Raw genomic sequence first — 22,814 nt, forward strand, 5'->3', positions numbered from 1 at the left:
TTAGATTAAGTTGCGTGTTAGTTTATCATTGCTGCTGAAATGAACAACCACAAATTTAGTGGCATAAAACAACCCAAATGTATAGATCAGAAGTCTCAAATGGGGGCCAGCGCCTCTTCTTTCCCTGTTCCTGCTTCCAGAGATGGCTCATATGACCCTCTGACCCTCTGGCCTCCCACTTCAGGAACCTTATGATTATAATGTACCCACCAGGATAGCCTATGGTATTCTTTCCATCTCTAGATCATCCGAAAAGTCCTGTATTCACAAGGATTAGGGATTAGGATGCGGATGGATGTCCTTCGGAAGCCCACATTTAACATTTCTTCATTATATTTTCTCTTGTATCTCTAGATGTGTTGTCTTTATTTTTTAATTTCAGCACTGTTCATTTCTTCCTATATCATTTTCTCGTCACCAGTTTGTCCGATACTTGTTTATCAGCTCCAACCCGGCAGCTATGACAGACCGATGGGGATAGTATAAAGGTTGGAAGACATAGCTTGCTAGGGTTCTGTTGAAGTAAATTTCCCCCTCCTGTCATTTCTCTGGACTTCACCAAACAAAACTTCTTGTGCTCTGGGTGGTTGGAAGTAACCCTTGGTAGGATGCGTCCTAAGTCAGTGATAAAGGCAGTGGTACATCCTGGCTGCTCCTGTTTTGCATCCCCCTCTCGTTCTCCCTGGATGAATCCTCTCCGCTCGGGTCTCAGCCCTGGGTAATATCTGGAGTTGGACGCCTTACTTTACTACTCTCTGAGGTCTAAGGCCTGGGGATGCGCACCGCCTTCGCGGCTCTCACCCTTTCCTCCCTCCGGGTCCCCAGCTTTCCGTCCCCTACTCCTCCCAGCTCCCCTCCCCAGCCCCGCCCCGGGACCGGTTAGGCTGGTTCCTCTATCTGGGGAATTAACCTGGGAGTTCATCCCCCAGGCCCAACAGTCGGGGAGGCTCCGCTCCTTCGCTGTCGTTCCCTCTCTGCTCCAAATGGCTTGAATGAAACGTGCGTGGGTTTAGTGAGTGATAAACCATCAGGGGATCCCGTGCCCCACACGCCAGAATCGCCCCTTGGTGGAGGAAGAGAAGAGGGAGGAGGCAAACAGCGGAGCTTCGGGCACGCGGGCGCGCGCAGTGGCTGGAGCTGCGGGGAAACACCGGGCCACCTCCCCCTTCCCGGCCAGGCACTGCCTCGCCCGCGGCGGTTCCAGGCACCACACGCTCCGCAGGGGCTGCGCCCGCGGTGGGAGGGACGAGCTCCTCTGGCGACACAGTCCACTGAGGGCCAGCACCCTCTTCCTCCGCTGCGCCCAGCGACTCCCTTCTCCCCTGGGGCAATCGACCTTGCAGCCTGTGCCGCCCCCTCGTCATCTTTGAGCTGCTGGACAAGCAACTTTGACAGTGGTTGTGGGTTTAGAATCTGGCTTCTTCTTGACATCAGTAGCCCTTAGAATCACTGGGGTTCGGTGGGACAAGACTTTTCCCTTTTCGGCCCTGCGTCTGACTGCAACCTGTTTCCAGTGATCAGGGGACTGGATCGTGGCTGCCATTCATCTGGGGGAGGAGGACTTGTTTTTCTTTCTCTCTAGAGACAGAGGCTTGGAACTGGATAAAACAGTATCGAGAGGATGTAAATAGGCAGAGCAACTGTAACGAAGAAGGCAACCACTACCCAAAGGCAGGGAGGAGCGTGGGGCTTCGTCCGGACTTCGTTCAGTCTCAACATTAATCAACAATCAGGTGTTGGTTGCAACTTTTCAAGGTCAGCCACCCACCCGGAGTAGCCGTTCCCTCTCCGACGCTTGTGGGTACACAGAACTTGGATTGGTTGTGGCTGAGACATGCACAGGACGTCGAAAGAGGAAGGATTGTAAGGTGGGTGTGACCCCAAGACCGGCCCCCTGCTTTCCCCTAATCTCCCGCTGCCCAGGCGTGGGTGAGTGGGGGACATGTGTCTAACTCTCAGCAGCAAGTTAGGCAGCAGGTGTGGGATCTGAAAGACCGCGAGGCTGCCGGGTGCGCCCTCGCCAAGCCATGAGGGATCAGGGCGCACTCCTGGCTCGCACGTCGCGGCTTCTGCTTCTACTATTGCTCAAGATTTCTGTCTCTTCTGCCCTTGGGTTTGCTCCTGTGGCCAGAAATGAAACTTGTCTGGGGGAGAGCTGTTCACCTGCACTGACCCAACGCCGCAACAGGGATGCCTGGGGACCGGGACATTCTGCCGGAGACGCTCTGCGAGTCCGGCTGCCCCGGGAGGAGACGGAGGCGGCGGTGCGCGCAGCGCCCTCCTGGGACCTCCGGGCAACCACAGGCGGTGACCCAGGTGCGGGCGGAGGGGCGGAGGCGTCGGCAGCTGGGCCCGCGGGACCTGCACCTGGCGCCTGGAAGTGGAAAAGCGGCCGGGGTCAGGAGCACCCTGGAGAGTTAGGGAGAGGGGACCCCGTGGCCCTCCAACTCCTCCTTCAGGCCTCAGAGGAGGAAGAGAGGAGTTCCAGAGGGGCTAGCATTTCCTGGAGCAGTCAGGAGCAGAATGTGAAAACGGAACCCGGAGCCAGTGATCTTTTTTACTGGCCGGGGAGAGCTGGGAAACCCCGGAGTTCCCACCACAACCCCCCACCCAAGTCCGTCAGTGGACCCGCGGTCCATGAAGGGCGGACACTTGCACCCCCTGGCAGGGCGCTACCCCAGAATGGATCCTCGAGTGAAGATGTACACGAGCGCGGGGGTCCAGGCCGGGGGAACAGCACCAACCGGCGCGTGAGACTGAAGAACCCCTTCTACCCGCTGACCCAGGAGTCCTACGGAGCCTACGCGGTCATGTGTTTATCAGTGGTGATCTTTGGGACTGGCATCATTGGCAACCTGGCGGTGATGTGCATCGTGTGTCATAACTACTACATGCGGAGCATCTCCAATTCCCTCTTGGCCAACCTGGCCTTCTGGGACTTTCTTATCATCTTCTTCTGCCTTCCACTTGTCATCTTCCATGAGCTGACCAAGAAGTGGCTGCTGGAGGACTTTTCCTGCAAGATCGTGCCCTATATCGAGGTAACACCTTGGGGGGGGGGTCTCAGACCACTGGCTTTGTCTATTCCAGGATTATAGCATCAAAGACTCCCGATGGGCCACCTACCTGGCTGAACCTTGGCTTTTTCTCTGGGTCCCTCCTCCTTTTCTCTTTCTAATCTTCTGTGTATGTATGTGTTTACATATAAAAAAAGAGACAGCTTTGCTAAATCACTTTCAAATCACTTTCAAATTCATGCGCTTCTGGGATATCCAAAAAATGATGATCTCATGATGTACACAATTGTTTGGATTATAGATTTTTCTCTCTGAATATGGTGCTGTGTGTATTTCTTGATTTAGCACCCAACAGAGATTCTGGGATTAAATAATGGCGAGCCCATGGTTGCCCGTATCAGAGCCTAGCAAGAAAAAAAAGTAGCACTTATCTACTAGATTTCTAATGCTTCACTGTGATCTACCTCTTCTTCAGGAAGATTATTGCATTTTTAAATACAAAAGTTAGAGTAACAATTAAACAAAAAGAAAATCTTTCTTTGTCAGTTGGTCTTCTAATATATTAACAACCTCTCAAATTAGTTGTGTTTGGCTGGCTTCCAGGTTATTCCATCTAAACTCTTAGATCATTTCTTGTTTCTCTTTTTTTCTTCTCAATTTCTTAAAATTTTTATTATTTTTGTATGAATGAATATAAGCAAAAAATAAGACTTTGGCCACCATGGCATGAAATCTGTTTAACATTCTCAAAATGTCCAGTACATATTTGTCCTTTATTGTGGGTATAAAGAGTTGGCTATTTGAAGGGATTTACTCCAAGACTAGTAAATTCTTTAGGGCAAAGGAATTCCAAACTTTGGAAATGAAAATTGTTTTGACTAAGGTTTTACTGTTTTTTCTTAGAGCTAGTGTTCTGGACAGTTACTGTGATAGTTTGGAATTTACTCTTTAAATGGCCTCTCTTGAAACACCAGCTCTTGGAAGAGGCCCAAGCATCTTGCTGCCAGTTGTGTTTTCAGCCAGCTGGCCCTTGATTTTCTTCTTTCAGACTGTCCATTTCTTTTATGGAAGCAGAAGAAGGGAAACTGTAAATATTCCAGAGCCCCTGATCCAGTCTGGCACCAGGGCCAGTGACAGTGTGTTCAACATTGTTCCTGGGCCTAAAGCTAGAGGATAAGTAAACAGAAAACAGTACCTACTTAGAAGAACCAAAGCAAGAGACTGTAAATAAGACCCTCTGTTATCCTGACAGGGATCAGATGCAGAATCATTCCATGGCTACAAAATCAGCTGTTGCTACTTTACTAGGATCCACAATGTCCTGGTTGCCAAGGCTGAAATATCTCTGCAACATCTACATTTGTTCGGGAGATAGTTCATTTCTGAACTGGGGAGGAGGTGATTGAATTTATGTTAGAGAATATGTGTCTGACTGTTAAATGCCTTCTCAAAGTCAATCTCAGTTTAGGATTTCTCTGATTGTTTATTTGAATAACACAGAAAAATGGACTGATGCAGAAATTATCCAAAAGTAAACTCTGAGGTGAACAGGGAAGGTATTCCAATAAGAAATAAATGTATTGGCTTGTCTCACTGAAAACTATTGGTACTGGACATGTAGACATTTATATGTTAGGTGGAAAAACAATAGGGACTTGGCAGAAGAAAAAAACTGGGGAGAGAATAAAAGTTCTTGAAAGAAACTTTTAATGAAAAAACTCATCAAATTCAGGAAAGAATATAAAAATTTAGTTTAGCTTTGTAAGATCTGAAAGTGTCAAGCAGTGGCATTTATTATGATTTGTTTTAATTTTCTTTCTCGCTAGTTCTGAGGGTTTTAAAAAATGTATTGGTACTTTCTTCTATTTGTATTTGACTTAATTTTCTGGTTCTGATGAATATTTTGTTTTCACTTCTACGGTTAATAAAATCCCTGTCTTAGTTTTGTCTTAGTTTTTTAGTTTTCTCCCATTTTTATATCCCTCTCTCAGTTATTGGTTTTAGGCTTTATGTTTCCTAGAGAAGAAAGACTTAAAAAATTCAATTTTTTGGAAAAATTATACATTTTAAATAATATATACTTTTTATTGTTACAGGAGTGATTGACAATCTTAACATGTAGCATTTCTATATTCCTACCAGACTTTTATTGCTAACAAATAATTTTATAACATTCAGCATTTTTTACAGATATAATTATTAGAAAATAGTATCAGATTTATAATTCCTCATTACTAGAACAACAATCTAAATTTCAAAATAAAACATTTCTACTTCCAGGATGCACTGCTATTTTCACAGAAATTAACAGAGATTTAATGCCTGTCCCATGTCAGATTCCTGAAGAAACAGACCCTGAGGTGGAGATTTATTGGACATGAAGTTTACTGGGGCATACTCTCAGGCTCAACACCTGTTAGGGAATCCCTAAGAATTTCTAAAGGAAGAAGGATTGGAACGAGGAAGAAATTAAACTGTGCTGTGGTTGCCACAAAGACCTCAGTTGATGCCATGAACAACTGTAGGGCTGAGGTGGCCAGGTAGAGATGTCCTGAATTGAGCTAAGAGGGCCAGACTTTATCTTTGTCACTGAACTATTCACTGGTTACAAGTTACTACCAGGAACAGGGCATAATCTTGAAGTAGGTGGCTCTCTTTGATCCAGGTCAATTCCTAGAGTGGGATGCCTGTAAGAACTTTAACCACTCCAGAGATAAAGGAAGAAGCAATGCCTCATTCCTAAAGAACTTTGGGAGGGAGCATTTTGGGTGGAGAACCACAGTATCTGCTTCTGTGGTTTTCAAGTGCCATGTTAAATTAGAAACAGACAAATTCTAATGGAGTTCATTCATTTTAATAATGAAACTCAGGGCTCAGAGAAGGGAAATAACCATTCTAAGCAAATATAGTTAACCAGTGGCAAGCAGATACTTAACCTAAATATTTCATGTTGATATTTTTCTTATTAGACAAATACCTATGAGGCAAAAGTTGGATTTAGAGAGGTTTATTTTCCCTTTCTGCTCCTTAGCATTTTTAAAAAATATTTCTATATCTATTAAACAGAAAAAAAAGTATTACTTTTGCCATTCAGTATTGAATGGCAGTATTGAACCTATTCAATAGGCCCCAAACCTGAAAGGCCAGTTGATATCATTTGCTACGTGACAAAATTTGTGACTTTTCATCTTATTTCTCATAAACATATAGTAAATTCAACAGTTGGTAGCTGATTATTTTTTAAAAATTGTAACATGAGACAACGATACATTTTAATATGTCAAACATGATTATTTTAATCAGCAAATAAAGTTATACAGGTTGCATGTTACGTTCTTAAAATCACATAGTGTCTTACCTATTACAGGCATGTTAAACTTGTTAGGATGTTCTCCCAAATCTCCACCTCTCATTCATTTCTCCTTTACCTCAAGATCTCTAAAAAACATTTGCTATTCACTTTTCCATGTTTCTAAATATTTCCTTTTCTTCACTTTGTATTTATTCCATTCATTGATGGTTCTCCTTTTTAAAAATTTAACCATACATACTCTTTTTTTTTTTTTGGTACCAGGAATCGAACTAGGGTCCTTGTGGTTGCAAGGCAGGTGACAGAACAACTGAGCTAAATCCCCGGCCCAACCATACATACTCTTCATGATTTATAATATAAGATTTATCATTTCCAGAAAGGTAATTAGCCCTTTTCAAAATAATTTTATTGTTAAACTTTTCTTTATTTACAATTTTATACACATTTTTCTTTTTGTTTCCCATTTTTTCTCTCCCTCCTTCTCTTCTTTTTTCTCCTCCTCCTGTTCCTTTTCTTCCTCCTTTCTATTGCTTTTTGCTTTCTTCAGCTTGGATATTATGATCCAAGGAAAGTTGGGTTTGTATAGAAAAACAGGAGATATTTTTTTCAGCAGAAACTACAGACTACAATTTCCATTCAATTCTTCTATTGATTTTATCTTACTGGCCTAAGGCATGAGGACAACGTCTATCAAAAGTTCTTAACATGGCTTACTTGGCAATGTTCTGAGAACTGTTGTTATAGATAACTTCTTTTCTCTTCTAGGATTATGGTGTCTTTGTGATAAATCTCATAAAGACCAAGGACAAATGTAATAGGAGGAAAAGTGGGAATAGGAGAGAACAGAATTTGGATGGACAGAGACCAATATGAAGGATACAGCATTTCAAAATTGTTTATCATAAAGGCACTAGAAAAAAACCCTGTGCTTTAAAAAAAATAGTTACAATGTGTGTGTGTGTGTGTGTGTGTGTGTGTGGTGTGATGTGAGGTGAAGTGATGTGATGTGTGTCTGTCTCTCTGTGTGTTTGTCTGTAATGAATATGGAGGCCTGAGTGCGGATTCCAGAGGAATGATGGAGAAGTTCTCTACCACATCATTTACTTAAGGATCTAACAAATATTTAAAGCCAAGTAATCCAAGCATTGAATATGGCAACTAGAATGGCTCTTTGCTCATTACTGGATGAACGGAAGCCATTCAATGTCAGTACATCTCATGATCCAGACTCAATGCCAAAATTTCTCTCTCTCTCTGGATGTCAACTGGGGACTTTGAATGATCTAGGCTCCTCTTTAGTTTAAAGAACTTACATAGTAGGACAGAAGCCTTCAATTAGAGCTAATACAATCACAGATCTATCTTTTTTTTTTTTTTTCATTGAGATACAAGATTCCTGTGTAAGGATGAAGGGTAAATAAAGGGAATACATCTCACCAGGGTCTCTGCTCCAGGGATGATTTGTGACAAATCTAGAATCTTTTCTGATGGAAAAAGCCAACCTCTGCAATGGTTTTACAAATACCAATTTTAAACTTAGTGGAACAAATGCCTCTTTCATTGCCTTAAGTTATAGTAGCACTGTAGAGTCAGAAAGGAGGGCATTGGAGGCTGAACGTGGTATCATCATATAGCTATGAGATCCTACACAGATTTCCCTAGAATCCGTACATTCAACTTATAGCACATTCATCATAGAAGATGCTAAATTCACTTGAGTGGTGGATTAGCTATTAGATATTCTGATGGTCTTTTAATTGGAAACATGCAGGTTTATGAGCAATTTGAAAGCTACTAATAATATTCTCTGGACTCAATATGTGGGAATGGTGCTTAACAAATATTTTATGACTTCCCCCATTAATCCTTTTGTAATCATTTTCTACTTTTCATGGAAGTGAAAATATTTAGCCGATGACCAGCAGGAAAGAAAGTTTCTATTTGGATCTTACGTAAAAACTAAAAACTGTGATATTCAGACTTTAAAAAGTTAACTGTTGATTTTAATGAAGACATTTCCTCTTCTAAAGCTTGCCAATGAAGTATGGACAGGAACATCTATTTTGTTTACTTTCCCTATAGATACATTAGCTGACATTTAGCTTTTAAGAATTATATATGAAACAGTAGCACCCACTAACTGACAAAGGAATTGTGTGAATAATTTATTTTCTATAATCTTTTTTCATATATATCATCATGCACGCATTGAGTCACCATCCATTCATTCATCACACATTTATTGAGCTTTCCTTCAATGACAGGCACTGTTAGGAGTGGGCAGAAAGAGATGGGAAGATAAGAGGCAAAAGTTTTCCAAAGATGACTATCATAGATGAGTTACTGTTATTAAAGTCAGTTGTGCTCTACAACATGACAAATAGTATAACAGAGGTTCCAACAAAGCAGAGGAAGTTCAAGAATGGCCCTAGGATGAATCAGCTCACAATTACACATAGTTATTACCAAAGATGGAAAAATTCAAATGAACACCATGCTCCTTATAAGTCTTACAAATTATATTCTTACTACTAGTCTTTATAAATGCCTATAGAGGGCCGGGGATTTAGCTCAGTGATTCTGCCGCCTACCTCACAAGTGCAAGGTTCTGAGTTCGATCCCCAGTAACAAAAAAATAAAATAAAATAAATGCCTATAGAACCTTGATCCATGATGGAAAGTTACAAGAAAAAAAATATTTTAATATTTGTTTTCTAATTTTCTTTACCTTTCCTGAGATAGGAATGCCATCAAAACAATTGACAAGATAATTTAGCTGATGAGACCTACCTAGAAATTTCTTTTAAAATACCAAGTTTGTGTCAGTGCCTAAAATAATAATCTCTGCTTTGCAATCATTAGTGTTTAAGCTATAAGGACATTAAGTAAATCATATTTCAAATTTTTCTTTGCATAGTTAACAACGTAATGATAGTACATTAAGTTGAGTTTTTAAAATTTTTCTAAAAATCTCAAATTACACAGTATTTAATTTGACCTAGAAACTAGGGAGGAAGGCTGTCAAGGGAGATACCATAGATGCTACCGTCGAATGTGTGAAAGGGAAGTGTAATGAACGGACACTACCAAGAATTGGATTCATATCTCAAGCTCACACCCAGGTGATTTAACCTGAGTTCTTGACTTCTTCCAAGGGGTCTGAGTGTATCAGCAAAACATCCTTCAACAGAGAAAAGGAAGCAAATATGTCTGCAAAAGTAAAACAGATCTGAGCCAGTGAGTCTGCCTAAGGCTGAGTGGGTCCCTTGCTCTTTGTGCTAGTGCAGCATGCACCTTCTGGAATTCTTGCATCTTTAATGACAGTCTTATGTCCTGCAACTGGATTTCAGTGTTCCACTGGAAGTACATGGGTCAGTGTCTGATATGTAGACTGTTGGAGTAGAGAGATGGACAGGCTGCAGGGCACTGAGGTCTGTCTCTTAACAGTGTACTTCTTTCTTTCAGGGATGCTCCTGTCATTTCATCTCCCAAAAATTGACCTGTCAAGGTCACATTATTAACTCAACTATGTTGCCAAGGCCAACTCTTAAATATCTTAATTAAAATAGTATTTTTCATGGCAGAAGAGATGATGTCATCTAAAATTTCAAAATAAAGTGAAGAATGAGAATACTGCAACCTAAAATACGGGAGTCTTCTTATTTTCAAACTAGGTGCAGACATTTCCCATAAGATTTTCATAAAACACAGGGTATACTGTCAGTGCTGGGCTTACTCTCGAGACTAAACACCTGTGGTTTGTGAATTTGTGATAACTTTCTGCATTATCTGTCTGCACATGTAGATGGTTCATAGCATTATTGAACCCAAGGTCATTGATTTGATCCCTGTCTGGAATGAGTTCTTCTCAGTAGGTTTATGACTACTTACAAAATAGCCTCCTTGGGTTGTCACTCTTTCCCAAAATAGGTTCCTATCAGTACTCTTCCCCTCCAGAGTCCCTTCCCCTACTTTACTGTCTTCTTTGTTCAAATTTCTCTCTTAGAGGAAGAGCATCTGTTAATTCACGTTGAGTTGTGAAATTTAGAAATGTTTGACTTTTATAATAAGAGGATTGAATGAAGGAAGTGTACTTCTACGGCAGACTACTAATGGTGGAATTTTGGTTACAGCTGAGAAACTTCATCAGAAAAAAAGATGATTTTCTCTATCTTTCAAATCATAATTACCCAAGTAGAAAAAATTTTGTTTTTAGTTTGGGTACACTTTCATACAAACCAATGTCATAGGTAACAAAGTGAAATAGGTGAAAATTTGTTAGTACTCTTTGGATACTAATTAGAACCCCCAGGTATACAAGCTGAAATACCAGGTCATGTGATGATTGATTAGCGAGATCATACTAATGCCAAGGATTGAAAAATGGACTATGACTTTAGAGGAACTACTTCATTTTGAAATTTCTAATTACTGAGAATACATATGGAATATAAAAAGTTCTTTAGACTGTTTAATTCCAATTGGCAGCTTATTTCTTTGGACAAATGTTACAGACCATGCTTCTTTACATTTTTGTATAATGGACATTTGATTGATTCATAGTTAAATTACAATGTTAGACAAGTTATATTTAAATGAACATTTTTAACTACATTAGAAATATATTGTAGGGGCCGGGGATTTAGTTCAGCAGTTTTGCCGCCTGCTGCGCAAGAGCAAGGACCTAAGTTTGATCCCCGGTACCAAAAAAAAAAAAAAAAAAAGAAAAGAAAGAAATATATTGTGCTGCCAAAGTCATATTCAATAAGAAGCCTTAGATGAAGCTGGAACTATAAAGGGGAAAAAACGATTCGTGAAATCAAGACAAGTTTTGGGCTGGTATATATAGTAGTTTAAAATAGATTTAATTACTGTTTAAATAAATATAAACATGTTAGTAAGCTTAAGTAAAAGAAAAGGTAAAAATGAGGCAAAATTACAATTGATAGTTAATGCCTTCAAAATATTGGCTTTAAAATCTTTTTTCATGTAATAGACATAAATGAGTATTTATTATATATAGATTGTCCGATTAAATATCGGTAATGTTAAGAAAGGTGAGAAGCCTTCTCTTAGTGAAAGATTGGCCATGAAGAACTTTGTTTCATTATAGAGATGTGTGCATGATTGTAAAGGGTGAGGTAACTCTCCCAGCTCTCTGTTTTCAGCTTGGAAACATGATTCGACATGTGCACTGCCATGTCATCTGCTTGCATTCTGAAATGAAGACCTTTTGATAAAGGTCATCTTATTCACAGCACTGTGATAAACATGCTTTCCCTAATGGTGCTCAAAGCAGTACTGTTTCCATGGGGAAGTTGCCCTGGAGTGCTGCAAGGAAGAAGGTTGTGGAAAATGGAAATGGAAGCCAGAGGCATGCTGGCTCAAACCCTTTAGAGTTGCAGAGAAAATTCTATCTTGAGTTATCCTGCATTTTCCCTGATTGGTTGTTAGTCCTGTAACCACTGACTTATAATAGATTATCATTCATGGCCCTAATGAATGGGTTCCCTTAACAATAATGCCCTTGTTTCTGAGGGAGGGTTACTTGTAATCAAAGGACAACACATAAATAGTTGCATTAAACAGTTTTGATGTAAAATAGAAGTTAGAGAAGAGTGCAGTTGTCATGACCTTGGTTAGAAATTTTCCTATTTTATAAAAATTAGTGTATCCCAGTCACTTCACTTTTCGTAAGCATGGAGATTCAATTTCACATGAACACATTTTGCTTAGAGGTACATTGGTCTTTTTTCTCTGCCTCACTGGTGTCATTGCTTCCTACCAGGTTTATTTCATCTGTTTTATAAAGTTGTATTGTACGTTAGATGATGTGTTGTCTGTTTCACAGATTACTCTCATTCTTAATAGTTTCTTCATTCCCTGTCTGCAGCAAGCTTTGAAGAACTGGATCAATAGCTAAGACACAGGTTGTTTTCATATAGTATTTGTATGTTCTTTCTTCATTTCATTTTGAGTGAATAAGAATTTGATGTAGGACAAAGTAAATATATTTCCCAATTTTCCCCAAGCCCTGATATTTGCATTGAATTAGACACTTGAATAATGGGAACAAAGAAATCCAGTTATATCTTTATTTATAAATTATGCTTTCTATATTAATTACTAAATGTTTTGCCTTATTGGTTTCTTTTTGTTTGTTTTATTTTTAACAGACACCAAAGAAAATACTGACCTAACTTGTAATGGAAAAAGCAGTACTTTTTTTTCCCAATAATGGAAGGTGATAGTTTCACCCTGAGTCTTTCCCCAAAGTCAGTGTTGTCACAAACCTCGATGGCTGGATTCATTTTCCAATGGCAGTATAAAATTGCTGTCTTAAATGGATCTCAGAAATACTGGGGTGAATTTCTTTGAATTTGATCATGCCTGTGGTGATAAGGAACTAGCTGAAGAACTCAATGTTTCCTTGTGGGTGGCTGTATTTGTGCTGCTTCATTATCATGATCAGACTAGTATTTTTTGTTAGTTTTTTTTCTGTAACAAGATTTGGAAAGTACTTCTAGAAGTTATTCTCAAAACTTCTACTGTATTTTCAAATTCAACTATTAGCTTTCTATTTTCTCTCTCCAGTGATTTGTCTTCTCGGGGTCCACAATAAAGAAAAAAATAAATATTACTTTGGTCCTTATTAAGGATACAAAGGCAAGGGAAGATGAGAACTCACCTGTCAGAGTACTGAATATGAACTGAATATAGTCATTAACTTAATTCAGTAGTATCTTGACTGAGATTAGTAATAAACTTTTAAAATTGAGTCTAGTTCTTTTAGTAAAACATTTAAAGTACAAAATATAATGAAACAGTTTTTTAGTATATGTGATTATTAGTGTGTATTCTTCAATACTTTATAAATCTCCAAATTAGCAAATATAGCAAAAGTATTAACTTTATCCCTAGAATGCATTACCATGCAAGAGAAAATTTAAGTAACTCATTGAAAAATTTAAATGATTCTGTAAATGACTGAAGTAATATATGAGGTGAATCATCTTCTTTTAGGGGCTATTTTTTCCCTACACAGGAGCAAATCTTTTACAACTTTGGAAGAGTTACTGTGCATGTCAGGAGCAACAAAAAACATATGAAGATCCGCATTCTGGGAGATCTTCAAGTTCTCCTGCTTTTGTGGACTATTCTTGTGTCACACAGATTTAAATGCATGTCTTAAACTACAAGTCTCTACTATGCTGGGTTACTAATATATAACTTAAACTCCCAATTCCCAAGGTCATCCTAGCCTAATAGATTAAGTAGGAAATAGATGATATTTGCAATGAATTAGATCATACCCTTTGAAATACAAATGTATATCATAGAAAGTTTTACCATTTGATCAGGTTGGGAAGCTAGTTAGACAACTGTAGTAATTTTCTGAGGAGATATTTTGAAATTACATTTGTCTCCCAATCTTGCTAAACCAGTGATTCTGAACTACAGTCTCCAAGCATTCATGAGTACATCCCAGATCAAGGAGTTTCACCGCAGTTGTGCAGTCTGGTCTATCCAAGAGACCTTAATGAGTAATCCCTATTTAAACTTACATGTTAGGTGCATGGCAGCAAGAGAGGGATAATCAAGACATTTTTGAGGACAAAATCCTTCCTTATTCATGGTAGTTCCTAGAAACAACCATAGTATAATGTTTGTTTTTGTTTGTTTTGTTTTGTTTTACTTCTGAGTCAGGATCTTTCTATGTAGTTAAAGTTGTCCTTAAACTCCGCATCCTCCTGCTTAGTTCTCTGGAGCACTGTGATTGATCATAGGTGTGCAGCACCACTCCCTGTAAATATATTTTATAGGTTCTAAAAAGTACACACACCTATACGCACATATACATATATATAGCACTGAGCTAATTCAGCACTCTGCCACTCAGAACAAAGGAATAAAGCCATAAGGAGACTGAAGTGCAAACAGCAGCAGTACTGGGGTGATCAAGAAGAGTGACCCTTAATCCCACACATGGGCACTGGGGCTGCCACTTGGCTGTGTAAACTCTCAGGCCTCCGCTTTCACTGTGTCTGGCCTGTGCCTTGGAGCAGCGCTGTAGGTGGTTGCAGCTGCCTGAAGACTTACTGCTCTGGATGTCTGCTGGACAGAAGCTGAAGGAGCTGCATTGTTCTTACTTTGGGATACAAAGGACAGCAGAACATTTTTGTTTGAAAGAACGAGCTTTGAGTTGTTTATTTTGATTCCCTTGCCATTTCTGGATTTTGATGCCAATCTCAAAATGCTCAATATTTTTCTCTAATAGTTAACATTATCTGCTTCTAGCTTTGCTCTCATCTTGAACTTCTCAAAATTAATAGTCATTCTATTAAAAGTATTTACAGTTCTGCTTTTATTGATGTTAATTATTCCTCCCATTACAGTTTAATTCATATGCGATTGCATCTTACTCATTCTATCTCAGGATGTTGCTTCAAAGAACTACCCATGTAGGCCAAAGCTTAACAGCTTTCCTCCCAGGAGCATATTTCACAGTGATACTGAATTTTAGCAATCAGATATGGTCATTAAATGCAAAATATCTAGCATTCATGATACAGTTTTATAATTGCATATAATTGCACTATTCATCTTGGCAGAATTTTAATAAGCTTTACACAAATAAGTATATTTAAAAATTGTGATGGAAATCTTTTCATGTTATTCCAACATTTAAGATTTTAATTACATGGGCAGATTTCATATTTAGGTAAGCAGAAACTAGGCCAGCATTCCTTATCCAGATGGGTTCTACCAATTAATTTTGAGATTTGTATTTAAAAGATTACACAGATTAAAGCCTTCTAAAATAATTTGGGAAAATACTGATAAGGCCTTTGCACCCTTTTTTGTTCTTTCACAGTATAAAATTTAGTGCATAAGTGCATTTACAGAAAATATCTAAAGTAACACTTCAGGCAGTGGCAGCAGGGCAGAACTGATGATTAGGATTGGCATCTGGGTGGCAAGAGCTATCTGCATTTGGGTTAGCTCTGCTTTCCTTACTGGCTCTTTTAGCAATCATCCGCCATTCTGGTGACCTTTCTGAATTGCTCATCCTTTGTTAGCTAGATCTTAACTATAGAGAATGCTATCACAGAGCAACAAGTGGAAAACAAGAGGGGGGTAAAAAAGCTTACTGAATTTTGTATATGCAAACTGGGAAGGTGATTTCTCCCTGCCCTCTTCCATGGTTTCTCAAGAAAACTGCAGATCAAATATGTTTGAGTTTCTAACTTGATACTAAAACTTTTGGGACTATGTCTGAGGAACTGAGCATTTTCAAATAAATTATAGTATAAAAATTACTGAGTAAAAAGTTGTAACATATATATCTTGCTTAAAATTTGCCCTGATTTTTGTTTTCTGGAGAGATAGATGGAATATAAGGAACCTGGAAATGTTTTCCTTTTCAAAGTAGGGACCATCTTCTAATTAAGCATGGATATGCAGGACAGCTTCTGATAGTGAAGGAGTCAGCAATCTAACACATCCATCTTAGTACATGACCACCCACATACATTTGCTCTCATGAAATACTATAAATGACTTGACATAGGGATGCAAATGCAGCCACTAATTATAATTGGTCCAGACTTTTGAAAATCCCTGTAATTATAATTAAAGAGATTAGTAGAGAAGATTCAATCCTTTGTATATTGTGTCTTCTTTGTAAATGATGATAAAAAATTACCAACAAATATATCTGGTGCACTTCTAACAGACTGCCTGTTCTCTGAGTCTCCAGTATTTTTGTTATGAGCTTTCCTTTTAATAGAAATGTTATTCGTAATATAAGAAGAATGCATAACCTAAATCCTTAGTAACTTCATATTTGTGAGGTGACTCAGGATATGACACAGTGACACAGTGCACATAGATTTGCCTTAACAAAAAGTCTGGAAAGCCTTGCTGAAGATTTGCATACATTTACTAGTTGGAGAATTTTTTTTGTCTTACATTCTTAAGAGAAATTAATCAAAACATTTGAAAAACTTAAATATGAATGTAAAGTTTGACAAACATATCCTGCCTGGACAACTTAGAAAGATCTGTCTCCCAATAAAAAATCAAAAGGCTTGGGGATATAGCTCAGTGGCAGAGCACTTCTGGGTTTGATTCTTTGTACTGAAAAAAAAAAAAGTATAAAATAAACTACTGCAATTTCCACATGACAGTGTCTGATGTAGACCTTTGGGTAATGAATGGCAGGCCCTTTTCAGATTTCTCCAATGTGGCAATTATTGATGTTAGAAATATATGATCAGAAGACAATCACACAATGTGGACCTGAACTTTAGAATTGTTTTGAGACTTCAGTATAGGTACAAAACAGATTTCCATCAAGATGAACAGCTCATTAATTTGAAATGTTAATTTTCAAAAGGTGAATGTAGAAATGCTTTTTTCTTTCTCATACTGGTGTTTATGGAAGATTTTCTGAAAAATTAGTTCTTGAAGAAAAAGAATTATGGTTGTAAGCCCAACAGTAAGCTCTTTATTTGTATTGATCCAGAACTTTAATCATATTTTACTTCATTTATGCTTTTTTGTTTTTATATCTCATTTTGAAACTGTCTACCTTAATGGTTATGAAACTATCCATGGCATAGATGTAATGTCCATGTTTTTTGTATTGGAACCAGTAGATATAGTGTGATGTGTAATGTGAAAGAAGAGGAGCAAATATTTGACATTGCAACTCTTAGAATCCACAAAGCAAGATGCCATAGCTCTGAGGACAGTGACAGCTTGAATGCAGTAGATAAACAACAAATGTTTTCAGTACTAAAATTGGATGGCAAATGGTACTCCTTTATTAACATGATCCCATGGAGTCCTAAAAAATTAGATACTAGCATACTCACTTTTTCCCAGCCTTTTTGCCAAGCTTGACCTACCAGCAACAGTGAATCTTTTAGAACTTTCAGTAATAACTCATAGAGGGTTGTGGCACAAATGCCATAGGTTTACCACAACCGATATGCCTATATTTCTTAGATACTGCCACCAGTAAGCAGGGGGAGAGTGAATGCACATACTCTGGCTTCTCAGGCAGACCTCAAAGCATTACTTCCACCTGAGGATTTTTCTTTTAGGATCATGTTTTATCTGAAAGCTCTTTAACATTTTTACCTTCTACACATTGTCCTTATTTAAATACATAAATAATGACTACAGCTATTGAACACTAATATTACTTAAATTTCCCTCAAAATATTTGAGTCAATCTGATGCTCCCAGGTGACTTCTCTGTTTATCTTGTGACTTCAAGAACAGTCTTCCTCCTTTTGGTTGACTATGATCTCCTGGAGGAAAGGGATTGCTCCTCGTTCCTGCCATATCCCCAATATCAAGTACAGTGCTGGGCATTGGTATTTGGCAGATGAATGCTTGTGTTATGTATGGATCTGTGTGTCCCATTAGAATGTATCCATCATGCTCAGTATTTATAGGTAAATGATAGTTTATTTACATTAGAAGAGTGCATGTATATTCCTAAGAAAATCTCTGTGTGAAAGAAACAGGAATGTATATTTGGCTCTTAACCTACAATTACTGATTCATTTAAATGTCTGGAGCATATGCATCTAAGAACAATGCTTTGTGGACACAGTGCTTTATGTGGTCAGTGTCACAGTGTTTTCGGATTCAAAATTATCCTGTGGTTATAATCATCTAGTCATTCTATCTGGTATCTTTCTATTTTCATGGTTCTTCCTATGTGTACCTTAAAAAGTCTTTCTTCAGTATCTCTCTCTCTTTTTTTTTTTGGTACCAGGGATCGAACTCACAACCTTGTGCTTGCCAGGCAGGGGCAGTGCCACTGAGCTACATCCCCGGACCCCAGTATCTCTTATTTCTTTATATTTGGTAAACTTGTCAAATAAGTAAACATCTGTAATTTGTTTCTTTTGGCACATAGCCCATAGTGGCTGATTGTCTCTTGCATATAGTGATTTCTGTTTTTGTGAATTCATGTTCCCTTGAACTTTATGGGATTTGAGGCCTGGTATAAAGTACATTCTTTCAAACAGGATACATGCTTGTGTTTACCAGATACCTGGAATGATTTCAAGTTCCATTTGGAATTTTTCTGAGCAACGTAGATGGTGTGAATTTTGGCCTTAACGCCATGTAAATTCAGGCCCTTGGTCAGAATTCACCAATCCTCCCCCACCATTCACCCCTGACTTCTATCAGGCAGATCCTATAGTTACAAGTTTCTCCCTTGTCTCTCTTTTTAAAAATGTCCTTTACATTCCTAAAGATGTCAGTATTGGGGGAATTCCAAATCCAAACTGGGTCTTTCCCCTAGTTCCAACATTGACCCAGCTTTGTCTCTTGTCTCTGGGGACATGGACACCTGATCTCCCCTTCTACCTAAAACTAACTTGAAATCCGCAATAGGGCAGGCAGATGCCCCAAAGATAACGTGCAATAACAGGGAGATGAGGGAAAGGTGGGGGACTTCTGATCTGCTTGAAATTTTGTATTGATTTTGGCCTCTAGTGAAATGCTCTTTTTCTCCCTCATGAATGTATGCCTTTGAAAATACTATTAAAATACTGTCCTTTATTTTGTATTTGAAAGAAATTGGGAAACATCTCTAATCATCTAGCTTGTTGAGGATAATAAAGTCCTATGTGTTTCCTGAATGTGAGGTGAGGAACACTATTGATTCCCATGCTGGAAAACATCCTTTTCAGTAATGCAAATGGGACATACTCCCATACTCTTACCTCTTATCTAGATCTCCTGGTGGCAGGCATTTTCATGGTGACTGAAATTCTTAGGGTCTCTGAGTTCTTATCCGTAATAAAGTAGTATAGACTAGGTGACCTTTATAGATGCTTCCAGCCCTAAATTCTTGTTTTTTTCAACACATCATCCCTGAACTACTACAACTTTTTTCGTTCTTCTATTTTTATGCTCACAATGATTCAGTTGAAGTCACCAACCCAGCTATTCATTATCCATGCCTCATTCCTGGAAATATCTCTCTCGGTCTCTCTGTCTCTGTCTCTCTGTTTTTCTGTCTCTCTGTCTGTGCCTCCCTCTCTTTTCTCTCCCTCCCTCTCTCTCTCTCTCTCTCTCTCTCTCTCTCTCTCTCTCTCTCTGCTGTATTTATAATCTACTTCTTTAATCTTAAAGAGAGCACCCAGATGAATGTGTTCTCTGTCCCCGACAGGTTGCCTCTCTGGGAGTCACTACATTCACCTTATGTGCTCTGTGTATAGACCGCTTTCGTGCCGCCACCAACGTACAGATGTACTATGAAATGATCGAAAACTGCTCTTCGACAACGGCCAAACTTGCTGTCATATGGGTTGGCGCTTTACTGTTGGCACTTCCAGAAGTTGTTCTCCGCCAGCTAAGCAAGGAGGATTTTGGGTTTAGTGGCAGAGCTCCTGCAGAACGATGTATTATAAAGATCTCTCCCAATTTACCAGACACCATATATGTTTTAGCCCTCACCTACGACAGTGCAAGGCTCTGGTGGTATTTTGGCTGTTATTTTTGTTTACCCACGCTTTTCACCATCACATGCTCTTTAGTGACTGCAAGGAAAATCCGCAAAGCAGAGAAAGCCAGCACCAGAGGGAACAAGCGACAGATCCAACTAGAAAGCCAGATGAACTGCACAGTAGTGGCCCTGACCATTTTATATGGATTTTGCATCATTCCTGAAAATATTTGCAACATTGTCACTGCCTATATGGCTACCGGGGTTTCACAACAGACAATGGATCTCCTGAATATCATCAGCCAGTTCCTTTTGTTCTTTAAGTCCTGTGTTACCCCCGTGCTACTTTTCTGTCTCTGCAAACCCTTCAGCCGGGCCTTTATGGAGTGCTGCTGCTGTTGCTGTGAGGAATGCATCCAGAAGTCTTCCACAGTGACCAGTGATGACAATGACAATGAATACACCACGGAGCTGGAGCTCTCACCGTTCAGCACCATACGCCGGGAGATGTCCACTTTTGCTTCGGTTGGAACTCATTGCTGAAAGGCAGTACTCGGTTTGATCAGATCTGTTTGTTTGATTTTCATATCCTGTGAACATTTCTACTTAGTATTTTTTCCTTACAAGGAAAACATGCAAAAAATAAATAAAAGCAAGCAAAGAAAGAAATGCTTATTAACTACTAGAGAACTGATTTTGCAAATTAATATTTGTGTTCTGAAAAAAAGTGTTTATATTTAGTTATTGAAGAAGAACCAGAACGCCAATAGTTTTAGATCATTTTATCTAGTATGGTGCTAATATTTTATTTGGAAAAAGTTACTGCACCTTAACTTAATTAATTGGCTAGAATTCTTTCTTTTAAAAATGTAGTTATTGTATATTGATTATAGCTATGTGGTTTTGTAAGTTATTTTATGTTTAAGTTGTGACTGAAAGTATACTGTATTTGATATTGTGAAATGATTTGTACTTAGCGGCATTCACAAAGTAGCACCAAATAAATTATACTTTATTCTTTAATGTCATTGTCAATCTACTTTTAACCAAGATTCAATAAATTTTTTAATTGCCTTAAAGACAAAATTACTGGTTCTATGCACAATTTAAAACTGGCCTTACTGTTTTATATTATGTTCTCCTCTAAGGCAGGAAACCACTATGTTATAAAAAAGCTTTCCTAGTTAGTAGTACTGTTTTATATGCGTGACTCATAAAACAATATTATATCTTAAAACAAAACTATGTTTTTAATATTCACACACATGTACAGTTACATCTGAATATTTATGAAATATGAATAAATGGTAGAGTAGGAAGAAAGTATCTTTTTTTAAAAATTCATTTTGGAACTAGCATGTAGAGCTACAGGTTTTCCCATGAGAGATTATGGGGAGAATCAAGAATTTTAAAAATTCATTTGACCTCAGATTTCTTCTGAACATTGGCCTTTGAAGCTTTGTAAATCCTACATGAAGCACTCTGAATTCCAATTTTCTTCCTTTTAAAAAGTGAATTTGATTAAATGTATATAGTTTATTTTCTTTAAGTGGAATGAAAATACGGTAGTAGAATAATAAAATACATGTTTATATATCCTGATTACAACACTTGAATATTGAAATACTATCTTTAAATTGATACTTCATAAACTCCCAATAAAACCCTAACCTTCTCCGTTTGGATTATGTTCACTACCCCCTACCCCCGCCTCTTTGGGAGTTTTAAGTTGCAACAATTGTGTTGGATTCCTGACATATGGGTCACATATCTAAATGCGATGGCAGAGACAGTGACCTGGTGACACAGTGATATTTAAAAGCTATCAAAGATGTGATCGAATGTCTCTATCTTCAGAAAAACATTGTATGATGGGTAAACCCAATTTTCTTTCTGAGATAATGTGTTTTCTGCTTGTGGATTTCTATACTATTTGGCCCAACCAATTCAATGCCTTTCTTCGCTCAGATTTAATATGATGTTACAATAACTAAAATTCAGTAGTAGAAAAATTAAAGAGAACCGAACCAGACCATTTATCTTTCAGATAAGCCTATATTAACTAAATGACAGTGCTTGGACTATCTCCCTTCCCCAGTCTGATACTCTTCAAAGGGATTGTTTTCTTCCATTTTCTGTTTTGTAAGGGATTCAAGGGAGGAAAGAAACAAAGCATCATTGTCTTCTTAGCAATACTTGTGATAGGTCTAGTCAAGTGAACATTTAAAGACACCCAGGTTTGGACTGCAGAGTAGACAAACAATTGTGATTTCACAGTGCCTCTCATGGTACTTAGATAAACTTATAAATCAAGAAATACTAAGCTTTGCGCAGTGGCAGTATCGTAGCCAATGAGGTTTATCCGAGGCGCGATTATTGCTAATTGAAGAAATACTGATGGGAGAACATTATGTAGAAAAGTTCCTATGTAATTGCCTACAGTAAATAAAGATAAGTAGAATTTAATCTCAGATCACACGAAAGATTCATTTCCTAGACTCCATTTAGTTCAGTGGTTCCGCCGCCTGCCTTGCAAGCGGAAGGATCCGAGTTCGATCCCCGGTACCAAAAAAAAAAAAAAAACAAAACCCAATGAGGAAACTATTATATGCACTGAGCCACAATTGAAACAGTGGAACAGGAATTTCTTTTTTGTTTTATGCTTGCCTTTTGAAACATGCACTTTCTTATTGAATTCTACTTCTGTCAAAGTAGAATCTATAATAACTCAAAATAAGTTGTCCTGAGTATAAAGCAATTTGAAAGTTTTCTCATTGTCTTGTTTTCCACAAAAAGCAATTTCTATAACTTATTTTTATATTGTTAACCCTTTTTGTTACAATTTTCTCTATTCCAAATTCTATGCAGTGTCTTCCGCTATAGATTTGAAAAAAAATAAATCTAAGATTGCATCCAATAAAGTTATTAGAAAACTTTATAAATGGTGTTTGGTTACCTTAACCAGAACAATTTTGTGATTTCAAGATAGTCAATGAAAATTTCT

General features: G+C 38.4%; 1 protein-coding gene and 1 non-coding gene across 2 annotated transcripts; both read left to right on the forward strand.

Annotated features, from left to right (window-relative positions):
- Positions 1 to 900: 900 nt before the first annotated feature.
- Positions 901 to 20,833, forward strand: Gpr37 (G protein-coupled receptor 37). The gene is made up of 2 exons (XM_004856418.4): positions 901 to 3,041; positions 19,535 to 20,833. Exons 1-2 carry the CDS (start codon positions 2,028 to 2,030, stop codon positions 20,351 to 20,353), a joined length of 1,833 nt encoding a protein of 610 aa, XP_004856475.2. The 5' UTR covers positions 901 to 2,027; the 3' UTR covers positions 20,354 to 20,833.
- A 1,299-nt stretch (positions 20,834 to 22,132) lies between these two features.
- LOC147829621 (U4 spliceosomal RNA) lies at positions 22,133 to 22,275 on the forward strand. Its single transcript, XR_015448825.1, has one exon. It is a non-coding gene; the product is annotated as a U4 spliceosomal RNA (small nuclear RNA).
- Positions 22,276 to 22,814: the final 539 nt, after the last annotated feature.

Source organism: Heterocephalus glaber, unplaced genomic scaffold (genome assembly GCF_053883595.1).
Source record: "Heterocephalus glaber isolate CG9 unplaced genomic scaffold, H.glaber_assembly_v1.0 deba00000546, whole genome shotgun sequence".
Taxonomy (NCBI): Eukaryota; Metazoa; Chordata; class Mammalia; order Rodentia; family Bathyergidae; genus Heterocephalus; species Heterocephalus glaber.

Coding starts and splice junctions, on each gene's coding strand:
- Gpr37 (XM_004856418.4), top strand. CDS start 2,028: ATGAGGGATCAGGGCGCACTCCTGGCTCGCACGTCGCGGCTTCTGCTT. Junction 3,042..19,534: donor AGATCGTGCCCTATATCGAG/GTAACACCTTGG, acceptor TGTCCCCGACAG/GTTGCCTCTCTGGGAGTCAC.